The sequence below is a fragment of the Halyomorpha halys genome, unplaced genomic scaffold (assembly GCF_000696795.3).
Source record: "Halyomorpha halys isolate HHAL.00 unplaced genomic scaffold, Hhal_1.1 Scaffold494.1, whole genome shotgun sequence".
Classification (NCBI taxonomy): domain Eukaryota; kingdom Metazoa; phylum Arthropoda; class Insecta; order Hemiptera; family Pentatomidae; genus Halyomorpha; species Halyomorpha halys.
The window spans coordinates 1390068-1401860 of NW_027110283.1; the positions used below are offsets into that span (position 1 = coordinate 1390068).

General features: G+C 28.4%; 2 protein-coding genes across 4 annotated transcripts in view; one reads left to right on the forward strand and one right to left on the reverse strand.

The window, feature by feature from the left end:
- Usp10 (ubiquitin specific protease 10) overlaps positions 1-6400 on the reverse strand; it is a 36081-nt gene extending 29681 nt beyond the window's left edge. The window contains exons 1-3 of one of the 3 annotated variants that reach the window (XM_014425080.2): positions 6292-6400; positions 5620-5761; positions 113-1081 (exon numbers count right to left, since the gene is read on the reverse strand). In XM_014425080.2, coding sequence (XP_014280566.1) covers positions 113-1081; positions 5620-5761; positions 6292-6309 — 1129 coding nt within the window. In that variant the 5' untranslated portion in view covers positions 6310-6400. Of the gene's footprint in view, positions 1-112; positions 1082-5619; positions 5762-6130 lie in introns of all 3 variants that reach the window. The other 2 variants (XM_014425081.3, XM_067048442.1) reach the window with 2 other exon arrangements.
- A 170-nt stretch (positions 6401-6570) lies between these two features.
- ldbr (lariat debranching enzyme) overlaps positions 6571-11793 on the forward strand; it is a 13298-nt gene continuing 8075 nt past the window's right edge. Inside the window, exons 1-6 of the mRNA XM_014425082.1 lie at positions 6571-7084; positions 7180-7471; positions 7667-7767; positions 9151-9274; positions 9349-9420; positions 10195-10337. Of these exons, the coding sequence (XP_014280568.1) occupies positions 6888-7084; positions 7180-7471; positions 7667-7767; positions 9151-9274; positions 9349-9420; positions 10195-10337 (929 nt within the window). The 5' untranslated portion in view covers positions 6571-6887. The remainder of the gene's footprint in view (positions 7085-7179; positions 7472-7666; positions 7768-9150; positions 9275-9348; positions 9421-10194; positions 10338-11793) is intronic.

Here is an 11793-nt window from a genome sequence, read left to right on the forward strand (position 1 = left end):
CATTGAAACAGATATGTAAGGAAGAATTTGAAGGCACACAATTTAAAATATAAGAGAAACAGTAGCTTCTAAATTTAAAGCAGAGTAAAAGGAGAAAGTTAGTCTGACCCACCTCCAAGGCTCCTCAGAAGGGGATCCTCTTCTGAATTCTGATGTTGGCGCACAACTGGAGCCACTGGCTGTGTAGGCTTCAGGTTTGGATCAAGTCGTGGAGGAACGGACACTGCTACAGCAGATATAGGAGGCTTCCGCTGTACAGTGGCTTCTCTAGGAGGATCCTCTTTGAACAAACCAGCCCATGACTTGCCAGGTTCCGGTATTTTCTCATCCACTGTAGTTGCAGGTGGCGGAGGTGTAGGTGTAGGTGGTGCAGGAGATGAAGTTGATACAGCTACAACAGGAGCTGTTGCTGCAGGATTTGAAGGAGGTCGTGTTTGCTGCTTTTTAACAGATGTGGTAGGAGGGGCAGTAGTTTTAATTGCATTTATCGGAACAGAAAGTGGTTTTTCAATTGGTTTTTCTTCTTCCTCACAATCGTTTTTTTCTTCTTGAGGTAGTGGTTCTTTATTATAATCATCGTGATGAACATGTGGAGAAAACAATGTTGTATAACTAGGGTAAATAGGATGAGCAGGGTAAACAGGGATGGTGGCAGCAGGGGGTGGTAAATAGTGGAGCGGAGGGCCTGTGGCATGCTGTGCTGAGGGTATGTGTGGAGCTTGGGGGATGTATGAATAAGGTGCTGGGGGCATTGTAACATGGATTGGATAGGCAGGGGAGAAGGGAACTCCTGTGGGAGGGTAGGATGGAGCATCTCTCCGCTCGGACCTCTTTGGGCTGGGCTTATTGGACCTGGAACGACGAGTGCGCTCTTCAGGGTATATGTATTGAGGTTGAATTGGGTAACCCATGTTTGGCGGCATATTCCCAACATAAGCTGCTGGAGGTAAATTTGGCAGAGGAGGCACAACTTGGTGATACATCTGATGCATAGTGGTGGCAACAGCAACAGGAACCTGGTACACCTCACTTCCTGCAGCAACTCCACTTGCTTCAATTCCACTAATTTCAGGTTCACCATCTATGAACCAAAAAAATTTAAATAAATAACGAGTTACAATACTTTAGATTAACTAATAATATGATGTGGGTTATTATAATGTAATACTTCATAATTTAAAAAATGTTGATAAAATATGAAAAACAAATTATTTAATAACGACTATTCAAACTCAATAATTGATTGAAGGCTTGATAGAATGATATCTACCATTATTTCCATCTTCAATCATAATATCTATACCTCGGAGGGATACAACACTATGTCCATTTTTTCCCATATTAACTTTATTACAGAGTTAAAATCAGCTTTTCCTCATATTTCTTAGAGGAATAGAGCACTATGTCCAAAACCAGTTAGAACCGGATATAGCATGTTTTAAAACAACACCAAGTCCACTTTCATTTAGAGGGATAGAACACCTTGGTGTTTTATCCTTCTGAAGCATGTGAATTACTTGCATGTGACACTGGACATAGTGTTGTATCCCTCCGAGGTACAGATATATAGAAATCTATAATGCTATTTAGCCTGTTTATATCCAAAATTGATATCAAATATTACTGTGAAATATTATATACCTCCACAGTAAACTCATCTTTTCTAATTAAATTGGAAATTCACTAATTTTACTATGTACTGTTCAAAATAAACTTAATGCTCATTAAGAGCATTAGCTGACAAATTAATTGCTATTAGGAGCAAATTCATAGAGCACCATGCGTCAAGGAAAGAGAGAAATTCAATTAAAAGAAACCATTTCACAAGGAGTAATAAATAAATATTGATGATTAAAAAGCAATAGGATTAATAAATGATTTAATATTTTTTATTATTATTAAATATTATTTAATAATATTTTATCATATTGATTAATATGATGTTGATGACTAAAAAATTAAAAAGATTTTCTTAAACAATACACTATATTAATCAACAGAAATAATTACCATGGAAATTTAATAGCATATTAAATAAAAATGTCAAAGAGGTAGAAAAGCTATTTAATTCCTCTTAGTCTAATAATTAAGTAATCATGAATAGAAAAGGACGTATTCAGATAAGAAGGAAATTAAAACAATTTTGCCATGAAAACGATGTTTGATATGAACGACATATCACAAAATTGGAAAATAAAATATGTATTCAATATTAAGCCATCTTCAAAGAACATTAAAAGGAAAACAATGGAATGTTTATCTGACATATTTAAAAAACAAAATACATGTAAACACATAACATAAGCCAGTTGTAAATACAATATAACAAAAAAACAAGATTACTCAAAAATTAAAATCAGTAAGTAATTACAATATAATTAACAAATTAATACAAACTCCTTTTTATTTGAAATTTATACTATATAAAATTTGTTAATATCTATTTAACATAAAAAAAATCTTCATTGTAACTTTAAAAAGAACATAAAATAGATTATAAGAATCACTAATAGTGACCATGAAACATATGAGTAATCAGATGTAAAATTAAAAATTGTCAGTTATGATAATAATGATCAATTTAATGTATATTCACAACCAACACAACAAATATCTAATTGGTATTAAAAATTTTGTTTAACCGTTCGCTTTGAAGGGGCGAAATGTCAGACATTAAAATAGTTTTAAACTATTTTATTTATAGTTTTAAACTATATTTGTTCTTTTTTTTTTTTTACCGCAACCCTGACCATCTTTTTATAGGTAAAAAAATTAAATCATAACAAATATTACAATTATTGTTCCGTTATAAGCATAAAATCCTAGGCCACCACCTCTATTCAATAGGGCTTTAATTTTTAGAGCACAGGGGATGGGATCGTACTTAAAAAATCATACTAAATAATTAAAACCAGACAGAAAAAAAAATCTAAACAAAGAAACTCAAAATGAATTTTAAGTGCAAAATTCCAATGTTTAAATACCATGAGATACCAGAGATATAGAACTACCAATTAAATATATGAAAGAAACAATATTTATTGTTCTCAGTAATAGAACAATAAATTTATTATTATTTGCCATTTCTTATATTTGTCATTTAAACATAATAAGTGACAAATATTAATTGATAAATACCTATTTAGCAAAGATAAGCTGGAATTTGTTGAACCAATTATGAGCCTAAGCATATAAAACCCAAAATATATAGTTGTAAATAATAACCACTACTTATTATATTACAGTCTACTCTATAAATTATTTCTTCAAAATCATTTTAAGACATACTAATAAATAGGGATAGGATTTTTATGTGCTAAAAAATCCGAAATATGTGCTAATAAATTGTCAAATATTTTTAAAAATATGTAAATAATATGTATTTATAAATTTTGTATTATTAAACAATATAAATTACTAATTAATTAGTAACTTTATAACTTTAAAAAAGATACATAAATATGTATTTATTATATAGTATATGAATAATATTTTAAAGAAATTATGTTAAAATAAGTACAAAAAATGAACTTAGCGAAAACATAGCTGTTCAATAACAAGACATTAATTAGTAATCGTAATTAAACTAATTGATTATTAATTAATCAGAATGAATTGTAAATGGAAATAAAGAATAATCCTTATTAAAAAGTAAAAAAACCTTAGAAAAATATTTAAAACTTTGGAAGAAATCAATTATTCAACAGGGTCGGTTACAAAAATATTGCAGATTAAAAACATTTTTAAATTTTCAAATAAAAATTTTTGTCGGTTTGACCGCAGAATGGACTTGTACCGGCTAAAAGATCTATCAACATCTACTGATGTTATATGGGCATACTTAAATAAAGCTATTTCCATTGCATCTAGTTTAATATTCTGCATCACCTGTTAATTTTGTAGATAGGAATGTCTGCCCTGACAAATGCTTGGCACAAATCTAAATACATAGTATTGGTACCTATGGAATCTGAGGAGGAAAGAAAGAAACAGAGAAATGGATTGTGAAACAACAAATTCTAGGAAAATGCCACAGGAATAAGACCCTTTCACCTTTAAGTATCTTGCGTTCTCTTAAATTTTATGAAGTTGCTGCGAAAAATGTATTTAAAATTTAACAAATAATTCAAGGAAATATGTGATTCAGGACAGAATACCTAAAAATATGTTAAAAATAACAAATATTTCAGAAAATATGTGATTTACAACAAAATATGTAAAAAAAGCCAAACATTTAAAAATATGTAAAATAAAAATGGCTTCTTTTGACCAGGAATGTCTTGAAACATCTTTAGTTAGTAAGGAATCGCAGATATCATGGTCAGGTAAAAATATGTGAAAACATAAAAATCCTATCCCTACTAATAAATATCATACAGATTAAATAGTGCCATATTTTGTATTATATTAGCAAATTGCAATATGAATTACATGGCTGAAACATTATGAAATAAATTACTTTCAAATGAACTAATGAATACATTAATATAACCAGGTCTAAACCAAATCAAAAGTATCCAGTTTTCAATGTCATTCACTAACAATATTAAAACTTGTTTGAATAATGTTAAAAGTATTATGTCACCACTATAATCTAAAAATAAAACAACCAAATTACTAGGTAGACATAGTACAAAACAAGATGTTACTAAAATATAGAGTTGCAATTAATATAGCTAAATTAGATACATCAGAAACTAACTGTTTTAAAGTTTTATCGGTGATCAAAATTAAATTTTAGCTCACACTGTATATCTTATTGGGAATCAAGATCAATATTAATATTTAAGTGTTTTCATTTTTATTTGACCATATAGTTTCTTGATAAAATTTTACCTCAAAATTACAGAGACAATAAAGAAAAAACAATAGTAAAATCAAACCAACAAAACTGGACTAAAAAAATTTTAACCCTCATGCACAAAATTATGTTAGCTATAAGGTAGAACATAAATTGTGACAAAAACAAAATTGTTGGAACAAATAATAAAGATGAGATATAATCTAAAACTAACCACTGAAACTTGTGTCATCCATAATATAATTTAAAAAAATATTTTAAACATATAAATAAGCAGTATGAAGAATCACGGGTAGAAGTATTTGGCAAAATGCCTAAAGGTTCAAAAGCTTCAATGGTATTCAACCATTGGTAAATAAAATAATACTTTCAGATTAGCAATATAATTAAAATGAATCAGAATAATAATACCAAGAAACTTAAAGAAATGATAAAAAATAACAAAAGATCAATTTGATAAAAAAAAATTAAAAAGAGAAATATCACAGAAACCTTTTTAATGCTATTTAGTATCAAACTCCAAATTTTAACAAAACCTTATAAAAATAAGAGATGTAAGATGTTGACTTAAATAAAAACTGCATGCATATACCAAACACATTAAATATATTCTGATATATAATGAAAGATAGTTAAATATGTTTAACCACAATTTAAATTACATATCTAACCACATTTAGATATCAAACAACCACAACTGAAAGTGAAAAATCTAATAAAAACAATACATTACGTGAACTTGCCATAAAAAGCAAAAGAACAGGATAAATAATTAAATTTATTATATGCAATAATAAAATAACTGTTTTAGTAATTACCATATTGTTGTTGATTCCACTGTTGAACTTCTTCGGGTTCAACCCAAGGGAGTGTTAACCTGGGAGACCTCACGGAGTACAATAGAGACTTCACGTGATCTATCTCATTCAGATCAATATCATCTAAATCCAGGAATTGTAACTGAAACCACCAAATCATTACTCATAAACACTTTAAAAAAAAACAAAGATGAAAACTATAAATAACACTGGAACTAACCTAACACTAGACTATTAACCCAACTAAAAATAATATAACTTTCCAGTAACACAATAAGTTTCAATTGAAAACAGTCTATATTAAAATAAATCACTGATGAGAATTACTTATAGAACATTTGGGGTAAACCTCCCACATTCCACTACAAGAAAATGATACAGATACAAACTAAATGTTTACTTAAATTTCTTAGCTTACTTAAAATGTCCAATATCAACGATTAAAATCACTATAATAACTATAATTACACAAAAAAAGAAATCCCCACGTGTGCCGCACAGTGAAGTTTACCTTACCGACATTTTGATCACCAGAAGTCAAATCACGCCTGAAATAAAACCTCTTCTTCTTCAAAAACTTCCAAACTTTTAGAAAACAAGTCTTCAGGTTGAATTAATCCGAATGCGACCTAATAAACTTTAATTTAGAACTATACGAACACAAGTATGTACCTGGATAGTTTGTTCCATGGCCTCTTGCGAAAATCTAAGCCATTACTAGCCTCTAGCTAGACATGTTGCCTTTGTGAAGACGAGATCATGGCTTCCACCGAAAAAGAAATAAAAATTTTTCGCCGCAGAAAAAAATGTGTTGCTCTTTATTTCACTTTATTTTATTTTATAAACTTAATGGTTTAAATCCGTCATATAATCATTGAATAAAATCTCATTCAAAAGTATATATTTTAAAAAACTGTAACCATACAGTAACCTTTCCTGTCAGTGCTTGTAAACACCGTATCTTTAAACTTCCAAGTTAACAACTTTTTAAATTATATGAGTTTTTGGGAGAATCAGTGAAAACTTTTAATATTCATGAAGTTTTAATTGAATTTATTTTTTTCTAAATACTGACGTTGTAATTGATTTTGTTGGTAATCGGCTTCTATTTCCAACTTCTTATTTTTTGTTTTATTGGTCCTCAAAATTGAAACATATATGATCTTTATGAAGTTTTATTACACAGATCTCACAGATAGTCTTATCTTATATATCTCCTGAGCCCTCCTTTAAGTATAAAAAAAAAAGTTTTATTTTAATGAGAAACTATGAAAATAGCAATAGAAGGTTGTGCTCACGGCGAACTTGAAAAAATATATGAATCTATTGAATTGTTAGAACAAAAAGGAAACTTAAAAATTGACTTATTAATTTGTTGTGGAGATTTCCAAGCTACTAGAAATGAAAAAGACTTGCGAACTATGGCTGTTAAACCAAAATATCGTCAAATGGGTACTTTCTATAAGTAGGTTTTACTTATGTTTAATGATTATGATCATATTATGCTATTCTTTATTTAGAAGTATTGATCATATCTTATTTTCATTATTTTATGTTTAGATATTATGTCGGAGAAAAAATAGCTCCCATTCTCACTATATTTATTGGAGGCAACCATGAAGCATCTAATCACCTTCAAGAATTACCTTATGGTGGATGGGTTGCACCTAATATATATTATCTTGGATATGCTGGTGTTGTGAATTATGGAGGCTTAAGAATCGCAGGTATTTCAGGAATTTACAAACCTTATGACTACTGCAAAGGTCATTTTGAGAAACCTCCCTATTCTGAAAGTACTAAAAAGAGTGTGTACCATATTAGGAATACTGAAATTTTTAGGCTTAAACAGGTAATTATTAATCTTCTTTATTTGAGTATATTTAACATTGATTTGATATCAGTGTCAATGACTGTCTTTTTTTGTGTCTTCCAATAAAAATAATCTCTTTTATTTTTTCCTTTAAATTAAATATTTTAGCTACTTATGAATATGAATTTCCTCTAGAGAATTTGTTTTGTAATAATTATTGATTCTAAATTTCAGATTAAATCTCCATTGGATATTTGTCTTTCTCATGATTGGCCTCGGGGTGTATATAACTATGGAAATGTTAAAAAACTATTAAAAGCTAAACAATTCTTTGAGTAAGTTCTTGTTTTATTTATTATTTTCATGTATCTCTTTATATTTATATAAATAAGTTTATATTCTGTATATTAGATCAAAAACAAATTATGTTAACTATTTATATTTAATCTAATAACCATATCCTTTTGTAGAATATTAGGCCAGTCCATACTTGACTTCAGGATTAGCAGAGTGCTAATGTGTCATTTGATTGTCTATAATACTTTTTATTCAAAAATTTGCTTTTTCATTCTCGCAGTGATACTTTTTCAGAGAATATTTCTAAGTTACAGATGGAGGATATAACAAACCTGAATTAATCATGACATAGTGATGTAATCCATTGATTCTTTTGAGAAGCCATAAAAAACTATGCAATAACTTTAGAAACAATAACTAGCTTAGAAACAATTCTTGCTCATGGAATATTTAGAGATACGTATCCTAATTTCTTTACCATTTTCTTACTGTTTGACCTTCTGATTAAGGCTTGCAAATATTTGGAATGAGGTTTCAATCAGGGAGCTGAGTAGCTTAGTGAGTAGGGCCTGGATTAAATCCAGCTTTAAATCATCACCTACTTCAATAACTTTTGGTTTATAAAAAGTTCTTCATTATTAAGTTTTGAACTCAAGATCTCTCCTGGGTTTTAGTGCTACAGATTGTGTTCTAATCCCAATCTAAGCACACTGGTAATTAATAAATTCTTTCTCTTCTAATAGACATAGCTTAAAAGAAGAATTTGATAGGCTTTTTTTTTGTATGTGTTTATAAGATGTATTTTGAAATACTCGTACCATCACGGCTAGTTTTATTTATATCATTAAACCTAAGTTTGTTAAAATAAATAAATATTATCCATTTTTAGTCCCAAACAATTTATATTTCTTTATAAGTCCGATGTTTTGGCCATCCTTAAGGACAATCTAAATACTATTTTAGAACCACATAAATTTTTAAAAACTTAATGCAGGCTATTCTACTCAGGTAATTTCAGTCTACAATTACCCTATTTTGTCAATTCTTTACATTAAATTAAAAATTAAAAGTTTTAGTCAACCTTCTCTATTATAATTTATTATAAATAGAGAAGGTTTACTGAGATTAAAAGTTTTAATTTAATGTGAAGAATTGACAAAATAGGGTAATTGTGAACTGAAATTAAAGAACTGGGCAGAATAGCCTGCATAAAGTTTTTTAAAATTGATGAGGTTCTGAAATTGTATTAAGATTATCCGTGAGGATGGCCAAAATGTCGAACTTTTAAAGATATATAAATTTTTTGAGACAAAAATTGGATAACATTTATTGATTTAAACAATAATAACCAGACCCAAGAAAGTGTAAAGATTATATATAAATTAAATCTAAGTTTTAAATCTCTCAACCTTAATTTTTAGGGAGGATATAAAAAAAAATACTCTTGGTAGTGAACCTTGTGAAGAACTCCTATTCCACTTAAAACCTCGATTTTGGTTTGCTGCTCATTTGCATTGCAAATTTTCTGCTTTAATTCCTCATAAGGTATCTGGACTTTTTCTTCTTTGACATTTTATATACTATCAGAATTTATTTTATTGTCAATATGACTGTTTTAGGGTGACAATGGAGATGAATGCACTAAATTTCTGGCTTTAGACAAATGTCTTCCTAAGAGAAAATTTTTGCAGGTTTGAATTTTTTTAGTTATTTGTTGTAATTTAAGGGTTTTTTTTTTTAAATCTGGCTTAAAGCACTGTGGCATATAAAGTCTATTGTGTGCCTAAGGTTTTCGTTAGTAATAAATATCCAATCGTTAATATCAATCATAGATTCTGTAAATATCACCTCTCACTTTGTACCGATAAACATTGATCTCTTTCTTCTATAAGTAATAAAAACTTTTCTTTTTTTTTTTTTTTTTTTTTTTGTGGCTAGCTCAATGTAGGTTAATAAAAATATAAGATATTTATATATCCCTACATTTTGTATAAATCATATTAACATGTATAATGCCATGGCTGTCCCTGAACGCCAATATGAACTTCACAATGGTACCACAGACCACCAGGACCTGTCTATAATAGTTTTACTTAAACTTTACCCATCAGAATTCTAAGCTTTATCTTGTAATGGGTTTTTTTTTTATTTTCTCTTCCTAAATAAATTAACGATAACTAGTTAACCAATTATCACAAATTATGCAGTAAGTTTCCTATCACAAAAGAAAAATGAAATATGAAGTGAGTTAAAATCCCTCAGTTCATTCAAAATATTAATTAAACCCTAATTTTATGGGGGGAAAAACACAAATAATATATTCTGTCAAATAGGATGATTGTTAAATGTAAATAGATATTTAATTTTTTGAAATGAGATTTTAGGTAGATATTTTATTTGATATATTAAAAGTTAAAAGTTGAAAAATGGCATTGTAATGTTTTCAATTATTTTTATGTATATAGGTTGTAGACATTCCTCATGATGAAAATGAAAAGTTAGAATTGCTCTATGACCTCGAATGGTTAACTATTTTACATTATACTAACCATTTAACAAGTGTGAAACCTCACATGAATCCCCTTCCTGCTCCAGGCTGTGATGAAAGGTAAATATGATAGCATAATTACCCTCAATTTCAAATTTTATCCTATATATTAAAATATAAGGAGAAGATGGTTACTGTTGAAAATACCCTAATAATTAAAACTTATTAGAAGTTAAACTCAAGGCAACACTTGCAGTTTTTGTTAAACTTCTAAATAGTCGCCCTCATGACGTTCTATAGCTTAGACTTAAAGATTACCACTATGTTTTATATCTTTTACATGCATTATTCAAATTAGCATTAAAGAGCATGAGAAGAAAGAGGTAAAATTAACTTCGTAAATGTTTATTTTAAAATTATTTAGCCATACAAAAAATCAAGATAAACTACTGGAAAAGTTATAATCTTAACAATAAGTTGGTAACAAATAAGAAGGGATCCTCATATACCATTTAACTATATAGGATTAAAATTGTGCACAAACCTTTTATAACAACTTTTGTCTAATGTCTTAGCAAAAAAATTATAATGTTTTTAAACATAATTAAGAGAGCTGTACATGAATTTAATTGGAAGATCGTTGATTGACCATTTGTAATGAGTAAAAGGAATATAGTCAGGGTGCAATCAAAATAACTCAAATAGTAAATAAACTAATACCAACAACTAAAATTATGTAAGAGAGTAAATAACATTAAATAAAAGTGAGCTAAGGTGTGACTAAAAATGATGTAATAATTTATATAAACATGAAAAAAGTAAATTCAAGAAATAGTATTAAAGATATAATGAAAACAGAAATAATCTTTTATACCTCTGTTTTATTCTTATTTCCCGTCTCTTAGTGAGTATTTTTATATTTCTCTTTTATCTATTTTTTTATTGTTGTTTTTGTTTTCATTATATACCTAATATTTGTTTGTGTTTCTTGTTTGTTTATAATGTTTACTCTACTTCTGATTTTTATTTTCTTTAATTTACTTTTTTCTTTTTTATATAAATCGTTAGGCATTCCTTAGTTCACTTTTATTTCATGTTATCTTTTTCCCTTACTCTGGTACATAATTTTAGTAGTTTGTATTTTTTTTATCCCTGATGAAGCTCTGCAAAGTAGACCGAAATATTGGCTCAGAATAAATATTTTATTTAATATTTGAGTTATTTTGACCTCACCTTTTGATCTTCCTTTAATATTTGAATTTGAATAGCCATATCTTATAATAAATTGTTGTAAGAAAATATAATACTGTATAGCTAACCAAAAGTGACACTAAATTAATTATTATAATAAATGGATCAAACTAAGATGTTTTTGCGGAAAAACGACAAAATGATTTGGAAAGGACTAGAAAATATCAAACCAATTTGACAGATGAAGTAATTAATCTTTAGCTATATAGTCATCATTAGGATCCCTGAAAAGTCTCAGTGGCAATTATCATCATATAGCAGGCTTACAGTCTCAGTGGCAATTATCATCATATAGCAGGCTTACAGTCTCAGTGGCAATTATCAT